The following is a 20,288-nucleotide window of genomic DNA, read 5'->3' on the forward strand; positions in this document are numbered from 1 at the left end:
AGGCACCTCGTAAAGGACCCTTGTATAATATTTATAGCTGTGGTTTCATTATCACATATTTGGAGGGAATGGCCGGCAGTAACAAGCTTCTGTTAAATATCAGAGTAGCAATCCAGGATAGTCATCTTAGCAATAACTATATATAACAATTTCTTCATCCGTGTATTTTTTTGGTCTGAAAAAATTAAAGTTAAAGAAAAATAAATAAAAGTAAAGGAAAATATTCTGACACAAGATCACTTTGAATTTCCTTGTCGCTAAAAACACACACATACTCAACTTTAACTTCAAAGTTACTTAACACTTTATATAAAGACACCGTGCTAAGTCCCCTTCTGTGGTGATTTGGCACTATGGACTGTTGATTAAACCCTCCTTTGTAAGGACTTCCCTCCCACCTAGAATCCCTGATTACCCCCTGGTGACGTCAAACCAACTGCTTTCCTTGTCTTTGGCATTTCTGTATATTTTTGTTAACTGTTTTTCATCAAGGCATGGAAGATAAACATAAACAGAGAAGGTGGAGGGCTGTTGCGGGTGTAGGACGGACGTTCGGTTAAGGTTAAACTTAATCCAGAGCCAGAAGACCATGCTAAGACATCTGGACTGCAGAGAAAAGATGGAGCACATTTGTTTCTGTTTAGTGTTTCCATCATATCACCGAAGGAAAGATGATACCAAACATAAAAAAAACCCTCCTGTGCCTCTCGTTACAACAGTCAGGCCTTAAAAAGTTGATCTTGCTTTGACTGCCCAATTTGTTATGCGAACACCTGGCTGAAGAAAACCCTGCGACGACATCCAGAGTCTGCAACACTTACAAAGTATGTCATAGTCACTGACATGGGGCCAGAGTTGAAGTAGTACACTGCAGCGAAAACCTATTAAAAGTGATAAAGATTGTGGAGGAAAGTGCTGGCACAACAGTAAAGGGCACCAGTAGGATATGAAAGCAGCTGGACTGAGCTGACACTGGGCTGAGCTCCGGGCGTCTGTGGGGCTCCCTCTATAAACTCAGCAGAGTCCCATCCTTTAGGGGTAAACACTCTCCCAGACACACACACACACACACACACATATATACACACACACACTGGTGCTGTATGGCAATACGTTCTGAGGGTGCAGTGTAATATTTTCAGACCTGGAAACCTCTTCTTCAAAACATTATTGCTGGAATTTCATTTGGCCGTGGGTAGGAAGGAGGGTGTTGTGAGCGTGGGTGGCTGCTGAGGGCCGTCTGTCTCAGAGCCCGGTGCTGCAGGTCGTGACGGAGGAACAGGAGCGTCGCTGGTCCTGTCAGCCCTTTGATGCCTGTCAGTGTCTCACGTGTAGCGGGCCAGGGAGCAGAGGAGGGGAGGGGCAGGGTGCAGGAGGCAGGATGTGAACAGGGAGCAGGGGGGTGGGGGGTGTGGGGAGGGGGAGACTTGCCAGGCACACGGCAGCCCAGCTGCCTAATGAAAAGATGAGATGCAGAGAGAGAGAGAGGAGGAGGAGTGGAGAGGATGTGGAATTGATGTCTCCAGTGGTCAAGCAGACACCAGTGATATATTGCATTTGGCCTAGAGATACAGCAGTACGTATTACTCATAGTCACGCCTGCTGTCGGTGTGTGTGTGTTTCTGCATGTGTGTGTGTGTGTGATGAGGAGGATGGGGACATGGATATGGAAAGGCTTCTTGGCTGTGTCACATGGCCTGCTGTCTCGCAGCGGTGTCTTGATTGTCCTCCTTAGCGCTGGGCTCTCATTGGATGAGACGTGTTCTCCACCAATGAGAGGCGGGGGCTTGATCGCTGGAACAGTCCAAACATGTTTCAGAACCACACAGTCCTTCAGCCGCAAACACACACTGACTCACATACACTCGCAGCTGCTCGCACGCACACTCACGCTTATCTTGGCGTGGTGGCTGTCTCAAAGGAGACGGAGGGACTTGTAGTTCGTGACCCCTTTGTAGTCCTTCTCATCTCTCATCCCCCGCCTGTCCACTCTCTCTCAGGGTGCACTGTCTCCAGATTCTTTCAGAATTGATTAAGAGGGTTGTGGAGGATCGAGGTCCAGAAAAAAAACTGGCTTCGAACGGAGAGAATGTGTGTATATGCGTGTGAAAGAGAGAGAGAGAAATAGAGAGCATCACAATTGCTTTTCCACATGGACCCAGGTTGTCCTTAATGAGACTAGACATGCAGTGTTTCTCTCAAGGCTGAGAGAGAGTGCGTCTGGATCGGCAGACGGGACGTGCCCAGACTGTGGGCCAGAGTGATGAGCGTGCGAGCGGAGCCATCGAGGAGTGTGTGTGCAAGGGTGTGTGTGTGTAAGAGTGCTGAAACTCAGATTCATCAGATGTTCTCTGTCTCTGTCTCTCTCTCTCTCTCTCTCTCTCTCTCTCTCTCTCTCTCTCTCTCCCCTTCCACACACACGTACACACACTCGTAGTGGATCTCCACCAAGCTGCCCCCTGGACACCTGAGTTTGCGTGGGCAGTGGAAGGTGACCAGGGGTAGTCTCTGTGTCCGCCTGTTGGCACGGAGACAGAAGGGGGCTCTTGAAACACAGACGCCCCAGGGACAGAACAGCGAGGTCGGGTTTCACGAGCGGGACTTTCCCCCCTCGGTCCTCCACCTCCCACCTCCTCTCCTCGGAGTGAGACGTCCCCCCACATTCACAGACACTCAGACAACCAGGAAAATATGCCTCGAAACAGTTCCTTAGACACGTTCTCAATGAGAATCGTCATGCTTACGCCCCCATAAACCACAGGTTCTCCCTGGGAATGTAATAGATCTATTGAACAGAGCAGACCAGAGCTATTGAGGTCAGTGTTACAGTGTTAGTGGTGTGGGCAGATAAGGGCTCCCTTGCCCAAGCAGGCCAGACCAGACCGGACCAGACCGGACCAGACCAGACCAGACCGGCCATGACATATTCATTGATGTCTCCTCTCTGATCTCCATCAGGACCCATCTGGAACAGCTCACTGCTCAGGAAGTGGAGCAACTCAGACAGGAACAGGAAGCTGGCGTACAACACACTGACAGACTCGCAGACTACAGGTGACTCCTCTTCTCATCTCCTTTTGAGAAACAAAACCCTTTCCAAGGCTCCTGGCTTCTACGTGACGAACACGCTAACAGAGCTTTAGCACCTGCTGAAATTCCAAAAGAAAAGTGAAGCACTTCAAATCATTCCCCGTGTTTGTTTTACTAAATGATCTACGTCAACTGTAAAGTGCATGGTGTGTGTTAGAGAGGATCAGTGGAGCACCACTAGCCAACAGCACAGAAAAGTGAAATAATGTGAGCCACTGGGGAGCTGTTTCACCTAAGTGACTATTCATTAACTGTCAAGGCCTCCTATTACAGCCAACACTCACACAGCAATGTCCAAAGACAGTGAAAAATGGCAACTGGCAAATTACAAGAGGCTGTGTCACTTCAGGGTTGAGAAAAGCACAGTTTGATTATTAAAGTACCTTTTAATTGACCGGAGAGGGTCAGTGTAGATGTGATTATGTCCCAGAAGCACCCCCTTCAAAATAGTGGAGAAATAGTGGCGAATGTATAAAAGTTGAACATGTGGCGGGCAAATGCTGGACAACTTGCCCTGCCTTCTCCTCCTTAAACCCCCCGCCTCCTCCTCCTCTCCTCCCCCTCTGCATCCTGCAGCCTTGGGAGTTGGAAAGTCTCCGGACTGCGCAGTCTCCCATGGGCGTCTCAACTCAGCACAAACGACAGAAGCAGATTCCTCTCTTAAACTTTATAACCCCCCCCCTCCGGTCTGCTCCGGTCCTGACCTGTGTCTGCTCTGTCATGTACGGCAGGCGTGACGGAATGGACTTCCTGGTTCAACATCGACCACCCCGGGGGAAACGGAGACTATGAGAGGCTGGAGGCCATCCGCTTCTACTACAGGGAGAGGGTGTGCACCAGGCCGGTGGCCATGGAGGCCCGCACCACCGACTGGGTCGACGCGTCCGACACCGGAGAGGTGGTGCACTCCAGCCTGGAGAAGGGCTTCTGGTGCGTCAACAAGGAGCAGCCGTACGGACGCATCTGCTCCAACTACCACGTCCGTTTCCAGTGCCCTCCTGGTAGGCTGCCAGGGCAGACGCTGCCCACACACACACACACGCTCCTCCTAAGGTTTCTTCTGTTTTTTCTCCTCGAGTGAGTTTTTCTGGGAGTTTTTCCTGGTCTTCCTTGAGGGTTTAGGTTGGTCGAGGGGCAGTTCTATGGGCGTATGTGAAGCCCTCTGTGACATTGCTTGTAAAAAAGGCTATACAAATACATTTTGATTTGATTTGAACTGCACACCCACACCCACACACACACAGTGGGTCTTACTCTCTTGCTTCCTGTGTGTCCAGTCCAGGCCTACTGGACGGACTGGGGGGCGTGGGGCCCTTGTTCAGTGACCGCCTGCAGCGACGTGGGGGTCCAGGTCCGGAAGAGGACGTGTCAGAGCGCCCAGCCTCTCCCCCCGCTGCTGGCCCCGCCCTGCCAGGGCCACCACTCAGAGAGGAGGGAGTGTGCCACACCCCCGTGCCGAGGTACCATGGCAACCCGACACAAAGGAGAAAACCCTACTGAAAACAACTCTTCAGTTGTTTATTTGATTCGTTTAGGTTTGAACTTTTTAAATTGAACGTAACACAGGAAACCTCTGAAACGAACGTCACATCATTTGGCTGTTTTGACAGTCATCCTTAAGAGGAGGAAAATCTACGGTCCATGTCTGAACTCACCCAGCAGGAACACATTTCAACAGATTTTTTTTTTGAAGACATCCATCCTCATGGTGTTCAGATGTGAGAGCCTTGTTAAGTTGTCACGTTGCTTTTCACCAGAGAATGTTTTTCTAGGACGAGTTTCTTCCAATTATCTGTCACCTCTCTCGACGTGCTTTTGATGTCGGTGTGGCTTTGATCAAGGCATCGCTGTCAGTACAGGATTTTCTCTCCTACACAGACCTGTCTCTCTCTCTGTCACCAGCATACTGGAACACACTAGTGTACCTGACACTCCAGCGAGGGAGGCTCTTTCTAGTTCTTCAGTCAGATACTGGCGTCTCTATGATGAATTTCAGTTTGAACATGTTGAACACATCCCCACACAGCTCTTGAAAACGTATTCATGCTGTTTGATGTCCACTTCTCTCCTCCGTGTTCGTGTCGCGGGGCGTAGCCGAGTGGAGCCCGTGGGGTCCCTGGGGAGCGTGCTCCGTGACCTGCGGCAAGGGGCGCAGGATCCGGAGGAGAACCTGTGAGAGAACCTCAGAGAACGTGCATTGTGCTGGCCGACCCGTGGAATTAAGGAAATGTGGGAAAACAGCATGTCCAGGTAGCGTGGTTTTACAAACACGTTAAAATGATCGATTCTTTATTATTATTTACAGTACACCGCTAATGTACATGAGATCAAATAATCTGTTTGTGTGTGTGTGTGTGTGTGTGTGTGCAGCAAAGTGCAAGCGTGTGTGTAGCGAAGGCCAGCCCAGCAAGGACTGCAGCCGGTGTGTGTGTCAGGGCCACACCCTTCAGGGGGAGGTCTTCACCCTGACAGGGGTTCCCGTGGCGGGGGCACGGGTGGCGTTGGCCAGCCAACCGAAGATCATCCGAGCCCGGACGGACGCCGCGGGCGTCTTCAGACTGCCGGGCACCTGCTCGTCCTCGCCCACCCTCCTCTCCATCAGGAAGGAGAAGTTTTCTCCCGTGACCATCTCCTCCTCCAGCAACACGACGGGGACTTCCTGGATACGGGCTGTTCTCAAGTCTGCCGGTGAGCTCAAGATCTAATATTATTATAATCTTTTTTTTTTTTTTTTACTTCATAGCCTATGAGTAATGATCACTAGCTACGATATGAAATGCCAGGGTAGAATGCTTCATGAAATCCAAACCCAGTTTAATACAAACATAACTGATGATACTATAGGGATCCTAACTTACAGTCTAACTGCTGCTTTAGACAGGCTGGGTAGTATATGTCTAGACAGGCCTGTGAAGTCAACATATAAAACAACAATACAGAACACGGGAGAGATGGGAGAAGTCAATGAAGCAGTGAGACCCTCGTCTGCAAGGAAACTGAATAACTAGGAAGAGGTTCACTGGGAGCCCTAACCCGAATAGATGTAATCCAGGCACGAATCACAGAGAGTGCGGGGACCAACAAGCGTTTCAGAGCCTGAAGGCTGATTGAGTTTCATACTACTGAGATATCGCAACCCATAAAACTCAATCAGCCTTTGCGCTCTGAAACGCTTGTCGGTCCCCAGCCGTGGGAGGTTCCAGATCCTGAGGATCTGTTTTCTCTCCTGGCAGAGAAGCCGTACATGGTGAAACACCCGGAGGACAAAGTACGCTACGAGGGCCAGCGCGTGCTGTTGTGTTGCAAGGCCACGGGATTGCCGGCGCCTGACAAATACTACTGGTGAGCTGTTGAAAACACTGTTGCAGGACCTTGGATGGAGTTGGAGCTGAGGTGGCACCGCACAATGAAAATGCAGACTGACTCAAATATGTCGATCCCTGAGCACATGTCCGTACTCAAATAGATGGTGGCCATCCAATTAATTATGTTACACACCTGAAATCTCTGTTTATGTCTGTTTAGCGTAAAACACCCCTAGCATCACCCGGATGTCACACTGTCATACGTGAATCTGTCTATTTCATTTACATTTAGTAATTTAGCAGACGCTCTTATCCAGAGCGACTTACAGTAAGTACAGGAACATTCTCCCCGAGGCAAGCAGGGTGAAGTGCTTTGCCCAAGGACATGTCATTATGCTCGGCCGGAAATCGAACCGGCAACCTTCCGATTAACAGCCCGATTACCTAACCGCTCAGCCATCTGACCCCCAGCCATTTCTCCCTCCAGGTACCACAACGGAACTCTGCTGGACAGGAAGGAGTATAAGTATGAAGAGGACCTGGTGCTGAGGGATCTGAAGCCAGAGCAGAGTGGACGTTACCACTGCAAGGCCAGCAGCCTGACAGGCAGCATCAAGTCCTCGCCAGCCCTCCTGACCGTGGTCGGTACGTACACCCGACAACCCACCACATCCGTCCCCTTTGTGTCACACAGGAGAGCTGAGAACACGCGTTGTACATTCTAGAATCTAGAACACGCGTTGTACATTCTAGAATCTAGAACACGCGTTGTACATTCTAGAATCTAGAACACGTGTTGTACATTCTAGAATCTAGAACACGCGTTGTAAATTCTAGAATCTAGAACACGCGTTGTACATTCTAGAACGTTTGCTTTGAGAGCTGCCGTTTGGCAACACCTGTGGTGTGGCGAAAATTGTGTTCCAATCAACTTAGCTACAGGAATATCCTGCCGAAATGTGTTTGTAGTAGCCGTGGAATACGGGCTGTGCCAAGGACACAGCGGGATACCACAGGCTACTAAATGAAATAAGGAAGAGAGAAAAAGAAAAAAACGAATGGACTGAATCTTTTACATCGAAGAAGAAAACACATACATCCTCCAGCAAAATAAGATAATAAAATCTCGAGGCTCGCGAAATCTGGCAGATCGTGAAGCACTCGTTTTTATTATGTTTACCTTGGTAGAAAAGCACTCCATCCTAAACAAAGACTCTTTACCACGAGATCACCCTGGACACCGACAGAACGCAGCGTCCCTCTTCTCCACAACTCCCCGTATTGAAGTGAAATCCAAGACTGTCAATAAATCCTGCTGCTTTTTTCGTTGAGTCAGACAAGTATGCGTTTCCACATCTGTGAGGGATAGATACACAATGTGAGTATTCCCCGGTTGCTTGTTAGCTGCGATATAAGTTGACAAAAAGGGAGTGTGCTAAAGCTATCAACCCCCGAGGCTGCTTCTGAAGGAGGCCTCGCTCTCCCCCGTCCTACAGTATGAGCTGTAAAACAACAACACCTGCGTTGGAGCAGAGCAGCTTGATGGATCTGCTCCAGTCCTGGAGAACAGTGTGGTTTCCTTCACAGCCTTACTCCTTACCTAAGCCCTTGGCGCCCCGTCAAGTTTTAGACCAAACTAAGACAAGTTTTAGTAAAGGATATTCTGAAATGAAAGTTTTATTATTAGAACTCCAAGCATTCCTAGAAACGCTAATGATATACTTCCATATTCACAGACACATTATGCAGTTCTTAGTCTATTAAGTTCACATCCATTCAAGGCAAACCCTAAAGCTTAATGATTGTTTTATTTTTCAAAGAATATTCAAAGTGTTTTTGGTAAAGGATCTGTCGTATAGTAATGGCATATCATACTAATGAAAAGATTCCATCTGTCTGCAATAATCTGCTGGTTAATATGGAGATGGGGGAGTTTAACAGGAAAACTGGTGTGTGAACCCAGTAGTGATATCATCATGCACATTAATCATTAGGCTAACATTTGGGTGAACAATAATCCTTTCTTTCCAGTTCCCATCTGGATGATGGGTGAATAAACGTTCTCTTCGAGTTCATGTCTAATTACTCTGTTATGAATGTTTTGTGGTCCAGCTTGGCTAATCTAGGCTGTTCTCAGGCCATGTGATGTGTATGTGTGTGTGTGCGTGTGAGAGAGAGAAAGACAGGGAAGAATAAAGAGAGGGAAAGAGAATAAAAGAGAGAAAATATACCAGACTGCAGGCATGCCAACCCAAATGACTGCCCTGCCAAATAAAAGTTTGTATTGCGCATAGAAGAATTTGTATTAGTTACAGTGCCACCAGTCATGTTGCCCTTTTCCTTTGTAGGACCATCAGGGTCATGACACCAGCGTGACAGCAGGGGGGTGACCTCAGGTGACCTCGGCTCGTATCCAAGCATGGACACCGAACCACCCCCATGACGTGTATTCATTGCTTCCTGAACATTCCTTGACCACTGCCGAGCTAATCCTAACTCAATCCATGGTTGTAATTCACAGCCAAAGGGACACCAGCCTGCAAGTCCACCCCTGAGAGCCACCTCATCCGGTTGCCCATGGACTGCACCCAGCCTGGGACCGACTCAAAGCTATACGACGCCGGACGTTGCCTACACAACAAGTGCGCCGGTTCCCTGGACTTTGACCTGCGCTGCAGGGACACGGGCAGCTTCTGCTGCGGGGTCCAGAGCATGGAGAGCCGCGTCGTCAACTGCGGGACCTACAGCCTGCCCATCCGTGCCGTGACGGCGTGCGGCTGCCATAAATGCGTGGAGCCTAAGGTGCTGGTGAGAGGCAGGGTGGTCGCCGCCGACAACAACGAACCCCTGCGCTTTGGACACATCTACATCGGCAAGGAGAGAGTGGGCACCACGGGATACCAAGGAGGCTTCACCCTCAATGTCACCCCAGACACGGAGAGACTGGTGGTGAACTTTGTGGACCCCACGGAGAAGTTCATCGACACCCTGAAGGTGTTCATCTTCGACAAGAGGGGAGGCTCGGTCTACCATGATGTGAAAGTGATGAGAAAGAAAGAGCCCATTGACATCAACGCCAGGGAAACCAACATCATCGACCTGGGAGAGATTAAAGGAGAGGACCCCATCGGGCAGATCGTCATACCTCCTAACTCCTTTCACAGGGACAGTGGCGAGGTGTATGAAGGTACAGTGAAGGCCAGCGTCACGTTCATCGATCCCCGAAACATCACGACGGCGTCCGCCGCTCCAGGAGACCTGAACTTCGTGGACGACGAGGGCGACATGCTTCCGCTGAGGACGTACGGAATGTTCTCCGTCGACTTCCGAGACGAGACCAATAAGGAAGTGCTCGGCGCCGGGGCGGTCCAAGTCCTGTTGGACACCCAGCACATCAAAATGGAGGAGCACATCCCCAAAATGAAGCTGTGGTCCCTCAACCCGGACACGGGCATCTGGGAGGAGGAGAGCGACTTCCACTACACCCAGAGGACGTCCGGGGGCCATGGCAGGAGCAAGAGGGAGGAACGCACCTTCCTCATAGGCAACATGGAGATCAGGGAGCGTCGCCTGTTCAACCTGGACGTGCCCGAGAACCGGCGCTGCTACGTCAAAGTGAGGGCGTACATGAGCGACAAGTTCCTGCCCACGGAGCAGCTGGAGGGAGTGGTCATCAGCCTGATCAACCTGGAGCCCAAGCCTGGGTACTCCTCCAACCCTAGGGCCTGGGGCCGCTTCGACAGCGTGATAACCGGACCCAACGGAGCCTGCTTGCCGGCCTTCTGCGACGCCCAGAGGCCGGACGCCTACACGGCTTACGTCACGGGGATCATGGGGGGAGAAGAGCTGGAGGCGGCTCCGTCGTCCCCCAAGATGAATCCCAACATCATCGGCGTTTCTCAGCCATACTTGGATAAGATGGACTACCAGCGATCCGATCACGAGGATCACAACCTGAAGAAAACGGCCTTCAGGATCAACTTGGCCAAACCGAACCCTAACAACATCGAGGAGAACAACGGTCCGATATACCCCTACCAGAGTTTAATCGCCTGCGAAAACGCCCCGGTGGACGCCAACCATTTCCGATTCTTCCGGGTGGAGAAAGATAAGTACGAGTACAACGTGGTTCCCTTCCAGGAGAACGACCTCACCACCTGGACGGGGGACTACCTCTCCTGGTGGCCCAACCCCCAGGAGTTCCGAGCCTGCTTCATCAAGGTCAAGATCCTCGGCCGAAAGGAAGTGATGGTGCGATCGAAGAACACGGGGGGGACGCACCCGCAGACAACGGGGCAGCTCTACGGCATTAGGGACATCCGCAGCACCCGCGACATGAGGGAGGCGAACACCTCGGCGGCCTGCCTGGAGTTTAAGTGCAGCGGCATGCTGTTCGACCAGGCGACCGTGGACCGATCCCTGATATCGGTCCTGCCTCAGGGGAACTGTCGCAGGGTCGGCATCAACAACCTCCTGGGGGAATACCTGAGTAAACATCCTCCTGTCGTCCAGAACAACGAGTCGCATGCTTTCAACATGTTGGCCCCCATGGACCCGCTGGGCCACAACTACGGCATCTACACCGTCACCGATCAGAACCCCCGAGTGGCCAAGGAAATCGCCATCGGACGCTGCTTCGACGGGACGTCCGACGGTTTCTCCAGGGAGATGAAATCGGACTCGGGGGTGGCCTTGACCTACAGCTGCCCGGAGAGGGCGGTGAGCAGGGAGAGCCTGTTCCAGCGTTTACAGACCAACCCGGGCCAGACCCTGTCCCAGATGGCCAGGGATATGAGGGAGTCGGAGGGGCTGCAGGTGAGGAGAGGGTCCGCCCAGGTGGTAGCCTTCCCCTCGGAGCAGCAGGGCCGGACCCAGAGCAGGAGAGTTGTCTCTTCTGCAACCAGGAGGAGATCCAACATGAGGAATCAGAGACGACAGTAGAGCTGCCCCCCCCCCCCCCCACAAAGAAGAAGAGATGATTGACACAGAGAGGTAATGTTGAACGTTGATTTCAATTCACATCCAATCATGCTCTGTTCATCCATGACTTGTAAATTTACAAGCTGTGTTTATTTTGTCTGATTTGTTCTTAGGATCCTGAGGAATAAAAGGAAGAAGATGAGGTCCTCACAAAAGACAAGGGCGAACATGTTCACTTGGGTCAGTCTGGTGATGCTGAAAATGAACTCAGAACAGTACTCTATAAAAACAGACAAATGTCCAGCAAAACGAACCAGAGAAGATAAAAAGGCAGACATTTCTTTTCTCTGAGGCTTACTTGAAAGGGTTTGGCAATAATCTCAGTATAATTTTTTGTTGTTGTTGTGAAAACCCTAACTTTAGACATGTATCAGTCCTGCAATGGACATTTATTTTATTGGCATTGATGTGATTTTCTGAAAGATATGATTGAACCAGTTTCCAGTTTTATCTTCAGATTTGTTGCCTTCCACATTCCCCAGTCTTTACGTCTCTGAAATGTCTCATTTGAAAACAAACATGACTGTAAACACACCCCAATCCCTAAACACTTCTTAATTGTCCAAAGCTTTCCTATTAACCTATGGTTCCCCTTAAAATCAGAGAGGGGAGTGCATGAGGTCATTGTTGTCTGTTTGTAACAGACACTGAGCCTTTTTCTAGAAACTGGAAGTCATCTATTATCATGACTTCATCTAGTATTTTTAAGAGGACGTGGTAGGGTGCTTGGAATTACGACGTCTGTGGGACGGAGGACGATTCTTAGAATCTTGTATCTAGTTTTTTTCTTTCTTTCACTAACCTAACTGCAACATGCAGCAGTGCCAGTGCCAAGACAAGCATGCCTTAACAAAGCGGATCCGACCAGTAGACCAAACAGACCGTGCAGCATGGGACCTGGGGATGAGAGGAGAATGGGAGGGATGACACATTTCCCTCCCGTCTTCTCATCCCACATTAGCCGTCAATGTCCTCATCCGACATACTTCTCTGCCCCTTGCCAGCTCCCCACCAGCTGAGGTGCTGTCAACTGTCGGCATGCAATCGTAAAACAAATGAGCTGACCATCTTTCTGAGACCTGTTTTTTTTTTTTTTGGCGAGGCTACCTGTCTTTATCACCTGAAGTGCAATAACTATGTTTCATTTAGACTTGAGAACCCTTGCGAATAACCCTGTGATAAGCCGACCCACTGCACAAAGATTTCTAATGGTGTTTCAGACAATACCCTTGGTTTGTTTGACTGTGGTACTAAGCGATTTCGAAAGGGAGCTTGTACAGGATTCATCTGCATTTTAAACATAGTGAAGAGCAATTATTTAAATGCTGAGTAATCTTTTTTCAAAATTCATACCACATACTTGTAGTACCTTCATGTCTCTTTGCAAATAATTATAGCATTTTCATATCTTCCTGCATGACTTATTATCTTTCACAGTAACTTCATCAAGGTGTGTTTTGACCCAAGTCACAAAACAAAAGAATATATTTTCAACAGAACAATTTCAATTGAACAGCATATCTTCAAGTCACAGGCAGAGCTAACCATCACCCCATTGAGGATCACCCCAGTTTCACCAACACAACACTGTACTCATTTCCACTAGGGAGTCGGGTGGCTGAGCGGTTAAGGAATTGGGCTAGTAATCAGAAGGTTGCAGGTTCGATTCCCTATTCCTGTGCCAAATGACGTTGTGTCTTTGGGCAAGGCACTTCACCTTACTTGCCTTGGGTGGAATGTCCCTGTACTTACTGTCAGTCGCTCTGGATAAGAGCGTCTGCTAAATGACTAAATGTCACTTCCTGACTAACTGAAGGCAAATCATTTTCTAGAACCAATTATAAAATATGCCATGCTCCCCTCACAACATATGGGGTTTAGACATTCCCCTGTGTCCTGCTTTGGCATAGCAGTAAATAGTGTGATGACGTCTCAAAACAAAAAATATTTAATTTAAGTCAGTGAATTGAAGGAACCCTTTCCCTTTGGTAACTTGTTTATCTTCATAGTGAGTGATTCTGTGTCTCTCCAAACCAGTGGAGAACCCATCAAGCTAAACTAATTCCTAGTCCAGTGAGGGCTTGTCGTCCCTGGAGGAAACCAACAGGGCTGGCAAGTAATCATAAGCACAGCCTTAATTAAGAAAGAAATTACGAATACACTTGAGGGTGTTGACCGTGATTTTCATAAACAGCCAAACAAGTTCATTTACAGGATAATATGGAGCCTAATTCAAACCTTTGAGGTCTGCATCCAAGATTCAAAACAGCTCCTAGTGATGCCCCAAGGTAAAATCTGAATAATTTCCCAGGTGTTTTCAATAAAACCTCAAGGTATTTGATAAATGACACCGAACCAATTAGGAGTCTCATTTGATTCAACTTTGTTGATATAGCATCAGCCAAAACTGTATGCTGTGAAATAGACACACACTCGGATCTTAGATGTCATGAATAACCATACAGTATTTATAAGTCAACAAACAGTTATGGGGCCTCTGACAACACATTTGGACATGATGGTTCGTGGACCTCTGGCCATTATCAGTGACCTATCCAATCACGGAGCTGTTAGGAGCTCCATGAGATCACGTTCAGCCAGATAAAGACAAATATCATCTTGGTGCAGATCAGTGCTCCCAGCTGAAGGAAACATGGCTATAATTGGGCACACGTGTTTGAAAGATAAGTCACGTCAGGGAGCCCTATCGTCTGAGGTGCAGCCTGGGAGCGGTGGTAGGACCAGAGGACATGTGGCACAGTAGCCATCCAGGGGAGCGCTCTGCGATGGAGAAGGGGAGAGATTACACCGTGATGGATTCTGGTCATTAGAAGGATCTCTTTGAGGAGGGAGCAAGGGAGAATGTAGACGTGGACTTTGGCCCCGTAGTCCATCAGTGGTCGGCTGAGGGCTTTGAAAGTGGTCTCATGTGGAGGCGATGCAGTGTTGATGGGGAAGGATACTCACAGACTCATGGTGAAGAATACGGGGGGGGGGGGGGGGGGTGGAAGGACGAAAGACAGGCTCAACACAAATGGCCAATGTTACATTAGCGATCGCTTGACAAAAATGATCGAGCTTTAGCAAATATTTTCCTTGTCTTCTAAGGAATTTCAAAAAGGATGGCAGAACTGTAAAGTAAAGTAAACGCTTTGTTGATTTTGATGGGTTTGAAGATGCTAGATGTTTCCTTGCTCATTACAATCAAAAGAGAAGCATGTGAGCCCATGCAAGTTTCACATTTCCTCATTCAAATACGGATAATTTGTTGGAAGAGCAAACAAATATGAAACATGTGGCTGAAATGTGTTTGTCTTATGGAATATACGGAACACATTCTTCTTTATGGTGCCAAAAAGGGTAGAAACAGATATCTTAAAATATTGAATCCATTAATAAAAATACCTAATGAGAGGCTGTGATGCAGACCAACAGAATTTGACTCCTCGGTTAAATCCTTTTGGTTAATTCATGTTCACCTGCTTCCTGTACAATTCAACCCTCTGCTGACTGACACAGTGCACAACTGGCCTACAGTCTGGTTGTGGAGTCAGTGTCTTCGGCCTGACTGGAGGTGGACGGCCTGTCCTGCACACTCTGTCTGGTCTCAGGGAGACTATAACTTATTCAGGAATATCCTCAGGCAAGGCCATCGTTGGGTCTCATCATCTTGTCTGGATGGTAAAGAAATGGTTATAGAGTTGCCATTGTGCTCTGAAAGATATCCTGGGCCCACAGAAACATTCAAATTCAAATTCTCAGGATTCAAATCCTGAGAATTCTCTGTACATCATTATGTAACATTGTGTACTGCATGGGGTTGCCCATCTCCTAACTATTCCAACCGTTTTTATGTGTAAATGGTGTATTGTATGGAATCTATTATCAAATGTATTATGAACTGTAAATAAACTTTTGCTTGTGTAGTGAAGCTTCCCATGGATGGAGCGTCCTCATTTTGTGGTGCTTATTAACAAATACTCTGAAGACATTAAATAGGTCATCAATATATTTTGACAAATGATTGATAAAATAGACATTTAAATCTGCATGGTACCTGCTGGATGCCCAAATAAATTAAAGTTGAATAGTACAAACAGGTATAAGTTTCCACGAATAACAATGTTCAGACAAAACAGCATTCCACCATGACTGGAAAATATAAAGAGTGTTAAGAATGGGCCTGTATACATACATAAAAAATACATATTCAAACATGTGCAAAAAAGTCAGACATTGAATATTAGGTCATACATAGCAAAGGACTGACCTCAACGATGAGTCTTTGTCTAATGGTCGAGGAAGGACAACATGGGGAAGTAATCCTACACCATAAACAACAGATTATTTAGAAACGTCTAGAACTTCAAGATGTGAAAACCAGCTTTTAGGCTGAACACGCCGGACCCACTATAAAAGTGATTGCTTCACCAACACACAATGGCTTCATCTCAATTGTCTGTGATCATGAACCCCTCGGGTGAGAGACAGAGAGACAAAGAGAGAGAGAGAGAGAGAGAGAGAGAGAGAGAGTGAGTGAGTGAAAGAGAGAGAGAGAGTGAGTGACAGAGACAAAGAGAGAGAGAGAGAGAGAGAGAGAGAGAGAGAGAGAGAGAGAGAGAGAGAGAGAGAGAGAGACAAAGAGAGAGAGACAAAGAGAGAGAGACAAAGAGAGAGAGAGAAAGAGAGAGAGAGAGAGAGAGAGAGAGAGAGAGAGAGAGAGAGAGAGAGAGAGAGAGAGAGAGAGAGAGAGAGAGAGAGAGAGAGAGAGAGAGAGAGAGAGAGAGAGAGAGAGAGAGAGAGAGAAGAGAGTGAGTGAGTGAGTGAGAGAGAGAGACAAAGAGAGAGAGAGAGAGACAGAGAGACAGAAAGACAGTGAGTGAGTGAGAGAGAGAGAAAATGAATGACAAGGTATGGAGTGAAAGGCTCTGTCCACACCACAGACACCTGGCCATCAGCCAATGGAAATATTATGGTAATAATGTCGCCCTACAGGGGAGACTGAGGGAGAGGAACGGGGATGGCGAGCCACACTTCCACTGACATCTTTTTGGATCACACTGCATGTCAGAGGGAGGAAATGTAGTGAGAATATGTCCAAAATATTTTTGCCAGCTTAACATAGAAAAACACATGCACACATGAAGCCAAAATAACACATTTTCCCCTTGAGTCCGTAGAGGAATCTGAGGTCCTGATTCTCCACTAATGCCTTGTTGACCAGTCTCCTCTATGCCATTGCGTCAGTGAGGGAAGAACTTGTCTGTGCATAGGCCAAAGGGAAATGCTGACACGGCTGTGCAAACACATAGTACTGGACCCTCACCATAATTACAGAGCCCTTCATTGCTGTTCTTCTGGGATCTCACCAAGGTATTTAAAAAGGTCTCCAGTGTAGATGAGGGTCAGAGCTGAGCTAGGCTTTTTTACTGGAGACAATAATAATATCACATCAGTTTGCAACAATGTTCACACGTCAGCAAATACAGTGTTTTTATTTGACATTTTGTGCTGTAGCTTCAGGTCAGAGACATAAAATGTCATTTTAAGCTTAACAGAGGCAAAGGCCCACTTTCCATTCAGTGTCTAATGGGTTATCAAGATCTGCACCAAACCCCCCCCCCCCCCCCTTCCTCCCCATCTACTGCCCAAGATGGCTCCCTTCCCAGTCTGTTACAAAGAAAAAGAAACTCACAAAACCTTAAACAATTTGATGATGTCACATCCCCTTCAGCCAATCCTCTTAATAAAGACCTGAGTGTAACAACATTGCCAGGTTTTAGTGGAAAACGTCTGTGAAGATAATAGATGGGGGCTTGGAATGCCTCAGATGGCTTCAGTTTGTAGAATAAATCTTAAAAATAGCCGGGGGTCGCTCCAGGCGTTTCCATAGGTACAATCCCGGGCACAGCCGTACCTCCTGACAGCAGCTCAGGTCTGTGATGGGAAGGGATGTAAGGCGAGAGGGGACGAGTGCTTCACGTACACGCTGCCATCCTCCTGTTTGACTTCGTACACTTGTTGCTTGAACAGACAAACACGTAACGCACAGGTGTCTGACAGATGGAAAAACACAACACCTTCCTTTCCCCCGAAGCTGAGGGCACACAGGGGGCACACCGTGCCCTGACTAGTGATGTCTGCTGCCCTGTCTGATTACTGTAAACCTCCAACTAAAACCCTCAGATCTTACATTCTGCACTGATTAAAAGGAGGACTCTATTTTCAGTATGTTAGAAATCAACACGAGGACAAACGTAAAGGGAGCAATTATGGTTTCAAGAGGGCTCAAATATGTAAACCTGTGAGTGTGTTTGTGTGTGTGTGTGTGTGTGTGTGTGTGTGTGTGTGTGTGTGTGTGTGTGTGTGTGTGTGTGTGTGTACACACTTGAGGCATGGACCATGTGATTGTGATTGGACCCAATGGGATTTGCTTGGTCTAGTGTGACATCACTCACTGAACATAAATCTGCATCCTTCATACTGGATTACTGAAACTAGGAAACAGTGCAACCAAACACCTCAAGAAACTAGATGTCTCATAAGTACTGGTGAAGTTCATGGGGTCATAAATAAGACATTCAGATGACATAATACGCATACATGGAGTGTGTTTTATTGTACTCTATGGAAATGTATAATATGGGTATATTAGATGGATATATAACAGGGACATACTTTAGTCTGTCAATAAGCGATACATTTATTCTTGGTTAGATTAGTTTACCTGCAGCCCCGTGTTGGACTTCCCAGTGCGGAGGTTGAAATCATAATCGTGCCATGGACAGAACACCTGCAGCACGTCGTCCGCATCCTCGATGTCTCCGTCACACAGGGGACCGCCTGACAAGACACACCACACCACACCACACACAGGAGGACCAATCTGGCATTCAGTAACGGGATGTGACGTAATGGCTTTTAGAGGATGAAAAGCAGGGATGCTGTGAATGTGATAGTAATCATGAGGCGGAGCTGCACAGATACGCGAAAACGTATCACGGAACCATTGACATATGGCAGGCGTCTGCGAGCCTATGTTGTTTAGTAGGTTATGTGGTTGCCTACTCCCGTAAACCCCGATTCATTGACGACAAGGGAGGTCTAATATACACGGCACACACATGGTTTGTTAAAATAAAGCATCTGGAAAAAACCTGGAGCACAAACAGGCGTTTTTTTCATTTTAGCGAATGCATACGACAATCTAGGTTAATATTGTATCCTCCTTTAAAGGTATTCATGATCAAATGCACTGATTAAACGAAAGAATACTTTAACAATCACTGTGTATTAATCCTGCGTTGTTTCATAGATTATAATAAAATACCTGAGTGCGCGCATCGAGCATCCATGGCATAGAATTCGCCTTTCACATAGAACAGGCACACATCCGACTTGTGGCCGAGAGAGGAGTACATCAAACGGCAGTGCTTCTTGGAAAGCTCCGAGGTTGGGCCTATTTGTCTCCACGAAACGCTATCCGCACTTCCGTCTTGGTTCGTAGAGGCCATTAGGTAAGCGACACTGATAACCGTATTGGCTACGTTAAACTATATCTTACGATGTCCCTTTTCGGTATTAACGATCCGTTATGCGGAAGTGTTCCATGACAGTTCCGTGGAAGTGATAGGCGGTGGTCTGCATAGTCGCGTGAGTTGCCTGTGTTCGGACCCACCGTCGATGCACTTTCCCATGGTCAGAATTGATGTTGAACAGCAGCGCTTGCAGCCTAGTCATAACTACCGCTTGATGCAGCAGGCTAAACGCAAAAGCAAGCCTAGTCCTACTTGCATAAAGAAGCCTTGTTGATAGACGTTGACAGAGTTGCACTATTTTGTTTGTTCCTTTCAGATCTTCTTCAGACTAAGATTTAGACTGGTCTTTCAGGACTCCACAGATATTGACTTTATTTAAATGGGCAAACAATTAAAGGCCATGCATTTTGAAAGAAGAAATAACACCGTACAACTAATTGTTTAGAATAAATGTATAATATTGCCCATGTAATGTAAGACTTGCTTTAGACTGAACAGACCATGACTATTAGTAGCCTATACCGCATGATGAAGTAGACATAACATATATTAAACTGGAAAATGTTGTTTTGATTAAGCTCTTGCAGTCAAATATAACCATAATCCGCAGACCTACGAACCAAAACCCTAACCGTGGCGGTGGCACAGGCCTATCATAAATTCTAATCTCTTTCATTATGGTCGGGACATCTGACAAAATTCACTTAGTCTTATCCGGTTTTAAAAATAGTCGCAACTTCTGATGAGATAATTGAACGTATTTGTTCCAGACCAGATCAAAACACAAGCAGCCTATAGGCTGCCTTAATGTCCTGCTCCACAAGTGATTCAATACAGCTGAGAAGTGCTATGTGAGGATAGAGCAGCAACAGACACAACAGTGGAGTGGAGGGTTTCAAGTGTGTGGCAAACTCTGTTAGGGAATAAAAATTCGGTTTTATGTAGTGAGCGCATAGTTCAAAACAAATTGCTCAATTATCGGTTATTATTCTCTATGGATTTCAGACTTTCCATGCTGTGGTACAGGAAAGGTGAGATGCTGTTGCCATGTCATAGGCATGGTAGAAGTGATGTATTGTTCCAAATGTGGCCTACATTCCAGCAAAACAACACTAGTGCTGTTTCCTATGCAGGCGTATAAATTTAGCATCTAAATGCTAGCAGGCTATTTATTCACAAACATGTAATTTTGTAACATCCTGGATAAGTGATTTGAATTTTGATATCTTCGTCATGGGCTATAGGGCACTTTCTTGAGGGACAGAGACTGGAACACGCTACATTTGCAGCTTTCCGACAGTGTTTGATGATAACTCAACTGTTCATTCATCATCAACAAATTAAAAGTTCTGTCAGTGACAAAAACAAAGCATAC

The 20,288-nt window shown here is 47.3% G+C and overlaps 2 protein-coding genes across 3 annotated transcripts in view; one reads left to right on the forward strand and one right to left on the reverse strand.

Moving 5' to 3' along the window:
- Nucleotides 1–15,301, forward strand: part of cilp2 (cartilage intermediate layer protein 2) — a 19,571-nt gene extending 4,270 nt beyond the window's left edge. Inside the window, exons 2-10 of one of the 2 annotated variants that reach the window (XM_062450214.1) lie at nt 2,959–3,054; nt 3,822–4,091; nt 4,368–4,550; nt 5,185–5,340; nt 5,461–5,778; nt 6,324–6,432; nt 6,883–7,040; nt 8,917–11,387; nt 11,489–15,301. In XM_062450214.1, coding sequence (XP_062306198.1) covers nt 2,959–3,054; nt 3,822–4,091; nt 4,368–4,550; nt 5,185–5,340; nt 5,461–5,778; nt 6,324–6,432; nt 6,883–7,040; nt 8,917–11,336 — 3,710 coding nt within the window. In that variant the 3' untranslated portion in view covers nt 11,337–11,387; nt 11,489–15,301. Of the gene's footprint in view, nt 1–2,958; nt 3,055–3,821; nt 4,092–4,367; nt 4,551–5,184; nt 5,341–5,460; nt 5,779–6,323; nt 6,433–6,882; nt 7,041–8,916; nt 11,393–11,488 lie in introns of both variants that reach the window. The other variant, XM_062450213.1, reaches the window with a different exon arrangement.
- An 898-nt stretch (nt 15,302–16,199) lies between these two features.
- On the reverse strand, nt 16,200–19,107 carry si:ch211-212d10.2 (uncharacterized protein LOC557710 homolog). The gene is made up of 3 exons (XM_062450303.1): nt 18,706–19,107; nt 18,103–18,218; nt 16,200–17,399 (listed from the first exon to the last, which is right to left on the reverse strand). Exons 1-3 carry the CDS (start codon nt 18,887–18,889, stop codon nt 17,307–17,309), a joined length of 393 nt encoding a protein of 130 aa, XP_062306287.1. The 5' UTR covers nt 18,890–19,107; the 3' UTR covers nt 16,200–17,306.
- Between the last annotated feature and the right edge of the window lie 1,181 nt (nt 19,108–20,288).

The sequence above is a fragment of the Osmerus eperlanus genome, chromosome 24 (genome assembly GCF_963692335.1).
Source record: "Osmerus eperlanus chromosome 24, fOsmEpe2.1, whole genome shotgun sequence".
NCBI lineage: Eukaryota > Metazoa > Chordata > Actinopteri > Osmeriformes > Osmeridae > Osmerus > Osmerus eperlanus.

What these genes read in the sequence shown, in the direction of transcription:
- si:ch211-212d10.2 (XM_062450303.1), bottom strand. Translation starts at nt 18,889, where the DNA reads ATGGCCTCTACGAACCAAGACGGAAGTGCGGATAGCGTTTCGTGGAGA. An exon ending in TGCTCGATGCGCGCACTCAG is followed by an intron (nt 18,219 to 18,705) that starts GTATTTTATTAT and finishes GTGTCTTGTCAG; the next exon opens with GCGGTCCCCTGTGTGACGGA. An exon ending in AGTCCAACACGGGGCTGCAG is followed by an intron (nt 17,400 to 18,102) that starts GTAAACTAATCT and finishes TGTCTGTTCAAG; the next exon opens with CAACAAGTGTACGAAGTCAA.